We start from the raw sequence: 12629 nt of genomic DNA, 5'->3' as shown, positions 1-12629 counted from the left end.
AAATTAACGAGCAGCTGATATTAGAAATCTCACTTACCAGGAGAAAAGGGTGAACACCACCCCCCAGCCCCCGCGGGGTCGTCTCCTTTTCCAGGTGACACTTCTTTATAGCAGTGCGTGAAAGAGAAGCCCTGCTGCTTGTAATCTCTCTCAAGGGAGTGTAAGATCCAGGCAAAGACAAGATTGCAGAGGAGATACCTTGGGGGAAAGTAGGATCCTAAATACTTACACCTGGAGGCACTTACCTTTAATACTGAATTTGTCAGATGCAAATTTGTCTATGAAAACCAGGGCCTTATCTCTAGCTTCCCCTCAGGGGTTTTGGGAAGTGCGCTAGTACTCCGTAACAGGGTTGTAAAGCACCACCTCTGCTCGCCAGGGAACCCTCTGGAAAGGAGGTGGAAAAAGAGGCTTCCACCCTTGCAACTCAAAGTGTGTTCCTTGGCCAGCGGGATCCATTACCTAGTATTTTCTTAGATATGTGGTATTTGGGGGCCAGTCCCACACCTATTCAATAAGAATCTCCATTTGAACAAGACGCCCAAGGGATGATATGCAAGTTTGAGGAGGGCAGGTTTAACTTGAGGGTAACGAAAAGTGCGAAACCGTACTTTGCAGGAGAAGCTAGGCGGAGGGAGCCACTTATTCTTCCTCTTGCAGCTGGGTCTTTTTGTAGTGAGTGGCGAAGCGGGAGGCTGGCAGGCCAGGGTGCTGGACTGGGTCAGGCGCGGCCCCGCCTCCCTCCTGGGTCCTTGCCCTGCGCGCGGTTGCTGTGGCAGCGCAGGACGCGGCTAGAGCTGGGGCTGCCGCGCCCTCCACCTCCTCCTCCAAAGGCCTCCCCGTACCCCTGGCTCGGGCCCAGCCTGCGGCTCCGCCATGCCCTGGAGGAGGCGCAGGAACCGGGTGAGTGCCCTGGAGGGCGGCCGGGAGGAGGAGGCGCCCCCGGAGGCTGCCCCTGTGCCTTCGGCGCTGTTAACGTCCTCGCAGCAGACGGAGGCGGCGGCCGAGCGGATTCTGCTTCGGGGCATCTTCGAGATCGGGAGGGACAGCTGTGACGTGGTACTGAGCGAGCGAGCACTGCGGTGGCGGCCCATTCAGCCCGAGCGCCCGGCGGGTGAGTGTCAGGCCCCAAGCGTCTTCGCCTCCCTCCACGCCTCCTCCCTCTCCCCGGCCCAAGGCCTGCCACCCGCGCGCTTTCGCTCCACCCTCTCCTTCTCTCTCCTCCCCTCCCCGGGCTCTCCTCACAGCCCGGACTCTCCTCACAGCCTGGACAGGTTACCGAGTCCCCAAGTCGCCGCTCCTCCTTCCCAACCGGGAACTCACGCCCCTCGCCCCACCCCAGAACCCCCAGGGATTCATTTCGCTACCTAGCCTTCTCCCGCCTCCGGGACCTTCCCCGGACAAACGTCACACTCAGCTTTTGTTCAGCGTCTCAGCAGAAAGTCTTGAGCCCCAAAGGGGAGGTAATTTACAAATGTGAGAAGGTCACCTACTCCGCCCCTCCAAGTTGAAAAAGTTTTAATCCATCAACTTTGATGGTACACTGAAACTATAAACATTTTACAGATTATGCATACACAGGAGTTCTGAATCCAACTCTCATTTTGCTGACTTGAAAATGTAACCCCAGAGCTTTGGGAGCGTTTCTGGATTTTTTTCTGCCCCTCACCTTCCTTGTCATTGTCAAGAATTAAGACTTCTTCAGGCTCAGTCTAGAAACTTTTGATTTTTAATATTGACCCTAGAATATTGGATCACAGTTTTGCGATACTTAGTTACGTCAAGCGGTTTGCTCACGTTTAGCCTCTAGTGACTTAAAATTTTAGTTACCTAAAAAAGTTAGAATGCTGTAGTTTACAACAGAAATACTTGGAGTCTATTTTCACGTCTTAGTCAAATGGCTTTATAAACTTACAGATAACTTATAAAGACCATTTTACAAGTCTTGTAGACTTTCATATAGTCTTATTTCTAAGTCCAAACTCGAGAAATACTCCCCATTGTTGAATTAGCTCAGCTGTGAGTGGTGAAAGAGATGAAATGGGGGAGGAACTACATCAAGGTTACTCTACTTGCTAGGAGATGACTTGTGGGAAACGGAATTTGGTATTCAGCCTCTTTTAGCTAAATACAAACTTATGAAATTTAAAAAAATTGCCTTCCCCTGTTGGAAAACAAGACACTGTGCTATTTATGTTACAGAATAGAAAGACTCACTGTCTTCAAGTTTCTTGCTCAAAAGTCTAACGAAATGAAACCAACTAGCCAGGGTCTCAGCACTGGTTGCGATTGTGAATTCTGCCTGTGCTGCATGTGCCATGGTCGCTCACTTCATGAAAACAGTCTTTGACCTTAAAGTGTTTTCAGGTGTTCTAAAAGCCAAGGTGTAGTATTTTCTTGAACCTTTTAAGTTAAAAGCTAGGGATATAGCTATAGAATTATTTGTAAGTCAGGCAATTCGAGTTATGCAATATAGAAGTTTATAATTAGAGTTTGGATTAGCCCAGAGAGTCAATTTAACCTACAACGCAGCTGAAATGCTATAAAATTAAAATGAGACATTGTGCAATGAGAGGTCATACAAACCAATGTTGCAGTATTTGTGTACAAAAAAAGCAAACAATGACATGAGAAAAATGCTGTTTTTTATTGAGTGGTGATTAAGGAAAAATAGGTTTAATTAGCGCACCCCTGGCAGTAGAGTTCTAAAATACATCTTGATAGATTTGTAACTTTAAAGGTTGTAAGCACTGATTCTTTGTTTAATTATGCCCTAAAATCATTTGATTGTCTCTTTCCTTCAAACAGGTGTACCCTTTTTTCTTTGTAATTAAGAGCTGGTATTCAAACTACTTTGGGCCTCTAAAATTGGGGACACAGAAGCCTAGAGCCTTAGTAAGTACTTCTATTTATGGAAAATAACAAGAGATGTTTTGTTTAGGTAAAATATAGCCAGACATGGTGGTGCGTGCCTGAAATCCCAGCTACTTGGGAGGCTGAGTCAGGTGAATCGCTTGAACCTGGGTGATGGAGGTTGCTGTAAGCCGAGATCATGCCACTGCACTGCAGACTGGGCAACAAGAGTGAAATTCCATCTCAAACACAACAAACAAAAACAAACACTGGGAAATAAAAAGGAGATATTAAGAGGTGATATATTTAAATATTAGAAGTACTCTCTGTTGTTGAATAAGCTTAGATGTGAGTGGTAAAAGATTAAATGGAAGAGGAGCTACATCAAAGTTACTGTACTTGGGAGGACGTGATATGGTAGGATGTGGTGGGGAGAGAGCATGTCCATTGCTGGTTGTCAAGTGACTGGCTGCCTCAGAAAAGGATGAGGGTGGGTAGAGGAGGTCACTGGAGATTATTTTAACATACCTATGTTTTCAAGACTGCTTAGTTTTTAAACCTCATAGTACCTTAATTGTTTTCACTGATGAAATAAAATACTATGTGATCTTTTTCTAATTTTCCATCTTGAGTGATGAGCAAAGACATTAATGTATTTTATGAAGACTTTGACTGCCAAAATTGGGACAAATTGATGGTCTTGTTGGCAGGGTAAATGAGCATAACTGTAGTAATTGTAGTTCTTTTTATTGGGTTCAGGGGTGACCTGGAATAATGGATGTGTTACCCTTTCCTGTAGAAGTGAGGCTTTCAAAAAGGGGCTATAAGTCAAGTTGGGAGGCACAAAAGTATCAGCACTTTTTGGGGATCTTTTTTAGGTAGAAAAATATTTAAAATCAAACGTGTGATGTTATGCATGTGCTTCTTAAGCACGTTAACTCAACCAGATCCAACAGCTGGTCTAATAACTTTTTAATTGTTTAAAAAAATTTTAATTGACACATTGTAATTGTACATATTTATGAGATACTATTTGACGTTTTGATATTTATGTTGTGCAGTTATCCGATCAGAGTAGTGTTTCCTTCATCTCACACGTTCATCATTTCCTCACACGTTCATCATTTCCTTGTGGGTTAGAACATTCAAAAGACTCTGTTCTAGTTATTTTGTAATATACAGTATTTTACTGTTAACCATAGTCACCGTACTATGCAACAAAACCCCAGAATTTATTCTTCCTACCTAGTTACAACTTTGTGTCTGTTGACTAACCTCTCTCCATCCTTCCTTCTTCCCTCCCCTTCCCAGTCTCTAGTAACCACTATTCTAATCTCTGCCTTATCTGTATCAACCTTTTATAATAGAAAAAGATTCTACATGTGAGTGACATCATGTGGTATTTGTCTTTCTGTGTTTGGGTTACTGCACTTAACATGATGTCCTTCAGGCTTATCCATTCACAATTGACAGGACTTTATTTTTTTATGGCTGACTAGTATTCCATTATGTTTATGTATCACATTTTCTTTATTCATCTATGGTTGTATGCTTAAGTTGATTCTATATCTTGGCCATTGTGAATAGTGCTGCAATAAACAACGGGAGTGCAGATCTCTTCAACATACTGATTTTATTTCCTTTGGATGCATATCCAGTAGTGGGATTGCTGGATCATATGATACTTCTATTTTTGATTGTTTTAGGAACTTCCATGCTGTTTTCCATAATGACTGTACTAGTTTACAATCATACCAACAGTGTGTGTCCCCTTTTCTCCATATCTGTGTCAATACTTATTTTCTTTTGTCTTTTTGGCAATAGCCATTCTAACTGGAGTGAAGTGCATCTTCTTGTGGTTTTGATTTGCATTTCCCTGATGATTAGTGATGTTAAGTATCTTTTAAATGTACCTGTTGGTCATTTGTGTGTCTTCTTTCGAGACCTGTCAAAATCTTTTGCCCATTTAAAAAATCAAGCTGGCCAGGTGCACTGGCTCACACCTGTAATCCCAGCACTTTTGGAGTCCAAGGCAGGCAGATCACGAGGTCAGGAGATCGAGACCATCCTGGCCAACATGGTGAAACCCCGTCTCTACTAAAAATACAAAAATTAGCTAGGTGTGGTGGTGCATGCCTGTAGTCCCAGTTACTTGGGAGGCTGAGGCAGGAGAATCGCTTGAACCCGAGAGTTGGAAATTGCAGTGAGCTGAGATGGTGCCACTGCACTCCAGCCTGGCGACAGAGGGAGACTTCATCTAAAAAAAAAAAAAAAATCGTTATTATTTTTTCTGTTGAATTAAATTTCTTATACATTTTGAATTTTATCCCTTTGTCACATGTATAGATTGCAAATATTTTTCTCCCATTCTGCAGCTGTTTTCACTTTGTTAATAGTTTTCTTTAAGGTGCAAAGGATTTTAGTTTGATTTAATCTTATTTTGTCTGTGCTTTTGAGGTCTTATTTTTAAAATCCTTGCTCAGCTCAGTGTTGAGAATAATTTCCCTTTTTTCTTCTAGTAATTTCATAGTTTCAAGTTCTACATTTTAAATCTTTAATCTATTTTGATTTTTGTATATGGTGAGAGGGAGGGGTCTAATCTCATTCTTCTGCATGTGAATATCTAATTTTCCTAGTACCACTTGTTGAAGAGACTGTCTTTTTCCCAGTGTATGTTCTTAACATCTTAAAAAAATCAGTTGGCTATTGTAGGTGCAAAAATGTATTTCTAGGTTTTCCGTTTGATTTCATTGGTCTGTCTGGTTTTATGCTAGTTCCATGCTGTGTTAATGTAGTTTTATCGTATATTTTGAAGTCAGGTAGTATGGTGCTTCCAGTTTGGTGCTTTTTGCTCAGGATTGCTTTGGCTATTTTTTTTTTTTTTTTTTTTTTGTTCTTTTATTTTTTTTCAGATTGTTTTATTTCTGTAAAGAATGGTGTTGTTCTGATAGAGATTGCATTAAATCCGTAGATCACTTTGGGTAATATGGCCATTTTAACAATATTAATTATTTCAATCCATGAACATGGACTATCTTCCCATTTATTGATGTGGGAAGATAATTTCTTTCATCAAAATTTTATACTTTTCACTGTAGAGATTCTTTCACTTCCTTGGTTGTTTATTTCTAGGTATCTTTTTAAAAAGGTACTATAAATGGAATTGTTTTCTTGATTTTTTCACATAGTATAATATTAGTGTATAGAAATGCTACTGATTTTTATATGTTGATTTTGTGTTCTTCAACTTTACTAAATTTATTCTAACAGTTCTTTTGTGGAGCATTTTGGATTTTCTATCTATAAGATACTATCTTCTGCAAACAGGGACAGTTTGACATGCTTCTTTCCAATTTGGATGCTTGTTATTTCTTTCTCCTGCCCAATTTATCTGGCTAGAACTTTCAGTAGTATGTTGAATAGAAATTGTGAAAGTGGGCATCCTTCTCGTTATTGATCTTAGAATTGATCTTATTATTGATCTTTTCCCATTCAGTATGACGTTAGCTGTGGACTTGTCATATGTGGCCTTCCTTGTGTTGAAGTGTATACCTTCCATACCTAATTTGTTGAGTTTTTAATCATGAAATGATGACAAATTTTGTCAAAGGCTTTTTCTGCATCTATTAAAATGATCTTATGGTTTTTGTCTTTCTGTTAATATGATGTATCACATTTACTGCTTTGTGTGTGTTAAACCATTTTTGCATCCCTCTGATCCCTCTGATGAATCGCACTTGAACGTAGCAAGTTATCTTTCTAATGTGCTGTTGGATTTGGATTGCTAATATCTTGAGAATTTTTTGCACCTATGTTCATCAGGGATATTGTACTATAGTTTTCTGTGTTGTATTGTTATCTGATTTTGGAATTAGGGTAATGCTTGCCTCATGAAATGAGTTTGGAAGTATACCCTCTGTTTCAGTTTTCTGAAATATTTTGAAATGAATTGATACTGGTTTGTTAAATGTTTGGTTGAGTTCAGCAATGAAGCCGTTCGTTTCTGGACTTTTCTTTGATGAAAGAGTTTATTACTGATTCAATTTCTTCACTTATTATTGGTCTGGTCAGATTTTATATGTCTTCCTAATTTAATCTTGGTAGGTTGTAAGTGTCTGGGAATTCATTTTTTCTGTGTTATCAAATTTGATGAAATTTGTTGAAAACTAACTCCAAATTTTGTTCATCTTTTGAAATTATTTTTAGTCTCTCTTTCGTTTATTTCTCCTCTGAATTGAATTATTTCCTTACTTCTACCAACTTTGGGATTAGTTTATTCTTTTCTTTTTTCTCTTTTTTTAAGATGGAGTTTCGTTCTTGTTGCCCAGGCTAGAGCGCAATGGCGCAATCTAGGCTCACTGCAACCTCTGCCTCCCGGGTTCAAGCAATTCTACTGCCTCAGCCTTCCTGAGTAGCTGGAATTACAGGCATGTGCCACCATACCTAGCTAATTTTGTATTTTCAGTAGAGACAGGGTTTCTCCATGTTGATCAGGCTGGTCTCGAACTCCCGACCTCAGGTGATCCGGCCACCTCGGCCTCCCAAAGTGCTGGGATTACAGGTGTCAGCCACCGTGCCTGGCTGATTAGTTTGTTCTTGATTTTGTAGTATCTTGAGGTGCATCATTAGGCTGTCAGAAATCTGTTGTCTTTTTTGATAGAGGCATTTATTGCTATAAGCTTACCTCTTAAAACTGCTTGTGCTATGTTTCACTATGATGTATTTTCATTCTCACTTGTCTCAAGAAAAATTTTATTTTCCTTTTTAATTTCTTCATTGACCCATTGGTTGTTTAGGAGCATGTCGTTTCTATGATTTGTGAAGTCGTCAGTTTTTCTCGTTGTTGATTTCTAGTTTAGTTCTTTCCTTTTCTTTCTTTCTGAGACAAGGTGTTGCTTTATCTCCCAGGCCCAAGTGCAGAGGCACAATCTTGGCTTAGTGCAACCTCTGCCTCCTGGGCTTAAGCAATCCTCTAACCTCAGCCTCCCAAGTAGCTGGGACTACAGTTGTGTGCCACCGTGCCTGGTTAAATTTTTTTGTTGTTGTTGTTTTATTTTGTTTTGTTTTGTATTTTTAGTAGAGAGGGCTTTCACCATTTCACTGTGTTGCCCAGGCTGTTCTCAAACTGCTGGGCTCAAGCAACCTGCATACCTTGGCTTCCCAAAGTGGTGGGATTACAGCCGTGAGCCACCACACCTGGTCTGATTTCTGGTTTTATAATGCTGTGGTCAGTAAAGATACTTGATATTATGTTAATCTTTTACAATTTGTTAAGACTTGTTTTGTGGCCTAACATGGGATCTGTCCTCAAGAATGTTCCATGTGCATTTAAGAAGAATGTGTATCTGCAGCTGTTGGCTGGAATGTTCTGTAAGTGTCTGCTAGGTGCATTTGGTCTATGGTGCAGCTTAAGTCCAGTATTTCGTGATTTCTCTGTGTGTGTTTGTGTATGTATGTATGTCTAGATAATTTATTCATTATTGAAAGTGAGCTGTTAAATTGTCTTACTATTATTGTATTGGAGTTTATCTCGTTAGATTGAATATTTGCTCTATGTATCTGGGTACTTAGGTATTAGGTACATGAATGTTTATAATTGTTATATCCTGTTGTTGAAATGATCCCTTTATCATTATATTATGACCTTCTTTGTCTCTTTTTACGGTTTTTGAATTAAAGTATATTTTGTCTGATATGAATATTGCTACTCCTGCTCACTTTTGGATTCTGATTGCATGGAATATCTTTTTCCATTTCTTCACTTTCAGTCTGTCTTTAATGGTGAGGTAAGCCTCTTTTAGGCAGCATGTAGTTGAGTTTTTTGTTTTGTTTTGTTTTCCAGTCATGCAGCTACTTTATATCTTTTAATTAGATAATTTATTTACATTCAAGATTTTTATTGATAAGAACTCATATCTGCCATTTTGTTAATTGTTTTCTGGTTGTCTTGTAGATTCTCAGTTCTTCTTTCTTTCTTGTTTACCTCTGTGGTTTGGTCATTTTCTGTGGTCCTAAGCTTTGTTTCCTTCTATCTCTTGTTTATGTATCTCTTGTAATTGCTTTCTTTGTGAATACCATGGGGCTAACATAAAGAGCCTTGTAGTTATAATAAACTGTTTTAAGCTGATAACAAGTTAACTTTGGTCACATAAAAATACTCGACTTTTTTCCCCCCATCCCTAATTTATATTTTTGTTGCCTTTATTTCTTTAGCATGTGTTCCTTAGCCATTGTAGCTGTTGTTGTTTTTGACCAGTTTTACTTTAAACCTTCATCCCAGAGGATTGAGAGATTTACATAGTAACATGATATCACTGGGACATTCTGAGTTGGATTTATAAATTTACCTCTATTGGTGAGGTTTATACTCTCACATGTGTTCATGATAGTTACCATGTTTTCATTTGCAGCTGTAGCACTCCTGTAAGCATTTCTTGTAAGGCTGGTGTAGGGGTGATGAATTCCCTCAGCTTTTGCTTGTCTGGGAAGGCCTTTAGTCTCCTCCAGGATAGTTTTGCTGGATATAGTATCCTTTATCCTTGGCTGATAGTTTTTTTTTGTTTTTCTTTTAGCACCTTGAATAAATTATCCCTTTCTCTCCTGGCATAAATCAGTAATTTAAGGTTACTGATGAGAAATCTACTGATAGTCTAATGAGGATTCCCTTAGATGTAAATTGATGCTTTTCTCTTGCAGATTTTAGAATTCTCTGTCTTCAACTTTTGACAGTTTGTCTATAATGTGCCACAGAGAGAATCTTTTTGGGTTGAATCTAATTGGGAATCTTTGTGGTTCCTTAATCTGGATGTCTGTATCTCCCCCAATATTTGGGAAGTTTTTAGCTATTATTTCATTAAGTAGGTTTTCTGTGCCTTTCTTCAACTTTTCTTCATCCGCTAGTTCTATAATGCAAAAATTTGTTTACTCCTTTTTTAAAACTTTGTGTTATTTCACAAAACGTATTCTCGGATTTTGAAATTCTTTCTTCTGCTTGATCTGGTCTATTCTGGAAGCTCTCAATTGTGTCTTTTATTCACTGCATTCTTCAGACTTCTGTGTTTTAAATGATAGATCTTGTTTTAATTTCTCATTTTATAACTTTCCTGATTTCTTTGGGTTGTTTGTATTCTCTTGTATCTTGCTGAATTTCTTTAAGATCATTATTTTTAATTTTATAAACACCCTTTTCTTTGGGGTCTGTTACTAGAGACTTACTGTGTTCCTTTGGCGGTGTCATGTGTCCTTGCTTTTTCATGTTTCTTGTGACATCTGCACATCTAGTGGAATAGTCACATTTTCCGGTTGTATGCAGTAGCTTTCATAGGGAGAGACTTTTCTTGTAGGTGGGTCCTAGAGTGTTGGTTGGATATGGTACATTGGCTTTGGTTTGGGGTGGATTCAGTAGCATGGTCTCTGTGTAGTTTCTTCAGCTGTAATCTTCATCAGCAATGTCTGTGATTGCTTCAGTGGCCTAGGCTGCAGGAGTTTTTGATGGTGGTATAGTTTTGGTCGGGACAGGCGTGTCATGATAGTTGTCAGGCTGGACACTTGCAGGCTGGGAGGGGTGACAGGCTGTCTTTTGGGCTCCCAGGGAGGAGAAAGTATGATTTTCCAGCTTTTTTTCTATGTTTACTTAAAACTTTGTTGTCTGGCTCACAGTGTTCGCTATCTAAAGTCTGGCCAGTGGTGGTGGTCATATTGCAATCATTACAACTTCAGATTTTCTAGACCTTTTCCATTTTAGTGACTTTCAGCCTTCATTCGCTTCCATTCATGACCACAGAATAGATGTCATCTCTATTGAAGGCAAACTCATCCCATCCCTTCAGTTTCATCTAGAAATTTGTTTCATCTGTTACACTTTCTTTCTTCGGTTTTTAGCCTTCACTTCTACCAGCTTTTTCACTTAAGCACAGAGATATGTTCAGGACTCTCCCATTCTAACAGTCTCTGCCTTGATCCTACAAGATTCTGTCTCTAGCTGCTACCTTGCTTTTTATTTTTATTTTTTTCTTACTTGCTCTGATAAGCTGCTAGAAAAATTGGCTTACTCTCACCACCTCCATTAGTTTACCTCTTAATTATTCTTCAACCATCTGAGACCTGGCTTTGTTCTTTCTCTGCTGAAACTCTTTAGGCAAAGATTAGCAGAAGTCTTCTAATTGCTCAATCAAGTGGGAACTTTCAGTCCTTATCTTTCTGTATTTCTCCTTCATTTGACTTTGACTTAACTCTCTTGGTTTTTGTAATACCACCAGCACCTGGTTTATCAATCTCCCATGGGGACTTCATTCTATCTGCCTGCCAAATGGTGGAGTCCCAAGGAGTGTGGTCTGATCTGCTGTTCCTCATTACATGCTTTCTGGTCAGCATTGCCCACTGTGGTTCTCATCTACCATCATCCACCTCCAGGAGTGCCATAAATTTAGTAAATATACAAGAGAAGCATTTTTTATTGCTCCATAGACTAACTCTGATCTTTTGTTCCCTATCATGGTTATGGAACTCACTATTCAGCATCAGCTGTCAAACTATTTAACTTTGCTATTTAGGTTTGTGTAAGTTATGGGACAATAATTAGGATAACTAGAATTAGCTTGTAGCTTATATAGGATAGATCATAGAATTGCATATGTAAATAGTGAATATTTTGGCTTAATATGTGAAGGAGTATTTAGGAAGCTATCTGGAATGTTATATAAGCCAGGATTCTGAAGGTAACTCCAGCTTCACTGTCCCTTACTCACTATTTCTTTTTTTTTTTTTTAAATTAATTTATTATTATTATATTTTAAGTTGTAGGGTACATGTGCATAACGTGCAGGTTTGTTACATATGTATACTTGTGCCGTGTTGGTGTGCTGCACCCATCAACTCGTCATTTACATCAGGTATAACTCCCAATGCAATCCCTCCCCCCTCCCCCCTCCCCATGATAGGCCCCGGTGTGTGATGTTCCCCTTCCTGAGTCCAAGTGATCTCATTGTTCAGTTCCCACCTATGAGTGAGAACATGCGGTGTTTGGTTTTCTGTTCTTGTGATAGTTTGTTAAGAATGATGGTTTCCAGCTGCATCCATGTCCCTACAAAGGACACAAACTCATCCTTTTTTATGGCTGCATAGTATTCCATGGTGTATATGTGCCACATTTTCTTAATCCAGTCTGTCACTGATGGACATTTGGGCTGATTCCAAGTCTTTGCTATTGTGAATAGTGCTGCAATAAACATACGTGTGCATGTGTCTTTATAGCAGCATAATTTATAATCCTTTGGGTATATACCCAGTAATGGGATGGCTGGGTCATATGGTACATCTAGTTCTAGATCCTTGAGGAATCGCCATACTGTTTTCCATAATGGTTGAACTAGTTTACAATCCCACCAACAGTGTAAAAGTGTTCCTATTTCTCCACATCCTCTCCAGCACTTGTTGTTTCCTGACTTTTGAATGATCGCCATTCTAACTGGTGTGAGATGGTATCTCATTGTGGTTTTGATTTGCATTTCTCTGATGGCCAGTGATGATGAGCATTTTTTCATGTGTCTGTTGGCTGTATGAATGTCTTCTTTTGAGAAATGTCTGTTCATATCCTTTGCCCACTTTTTGATGGGGTTGTTTGTTTTTTTCTTGTAAATTTGTTTGAGTTCTTTGTAGGTTCTGGATATTAGCCCTTTGTCAGATGAGTAGATTGCAAAAATTTTCTCCCATTCTGTAGGTTGCCTGTTCACTCTGATGGTAGTTTCTTTTGCTGTGCAGAAGCTCTTTAGTTTAAT

The 12629-nt window shown here is 39.3% G+C and overlaps 1 protein-coding gene across 4 annotated transcripts in view; it reads left to right on the top strand.

Moving 5' to 3' along the window:
• Positions 1-764: 764 nt before the first annotated feature.
• The window catches only part of CERKL (ceramide kinase like), a 129234-nt gene continuing 117369 nt past the window's right edge, over positions 765-12629 (top strand). For 3 of the 4 annotated variants that reach the window (XM_025405467.1, XM_025405465.1, XM_025405464.1), the window contains exon 1: positions 776-1114. In XM_025405467.1, the coding sequence (XP_025261252.1) occupies positions 877-1114 (238 nt within the window). In that variant the 5' untranslated portion in view covers positions 776-876. Of the gene's footprint in view, positions 1115-12629 lie in introns of all 4 variants that reach the window. The other variant, XM_025405468.1, reaches the window with a different exon arrangement.

The sequence above is a fragment of the Theropithecus gelada genome, chromosome 12 (genome assembly GCF_003255815.1).
Source record: "Theropithecus gelada isolate Dixy chromosome 12, Tgel_1.0, whole genome shotgun sequence".
NCBI lineage: Eukaryota > Metazoa > Chordata > Mammalia > Primates > Cercopithecidae > Theropithecus > Theropithecus gelada.
Note: the sequence above shows the minus strand (reverse complement) of the source record. Positions and strands in the feature narration are given on the sequence as shown.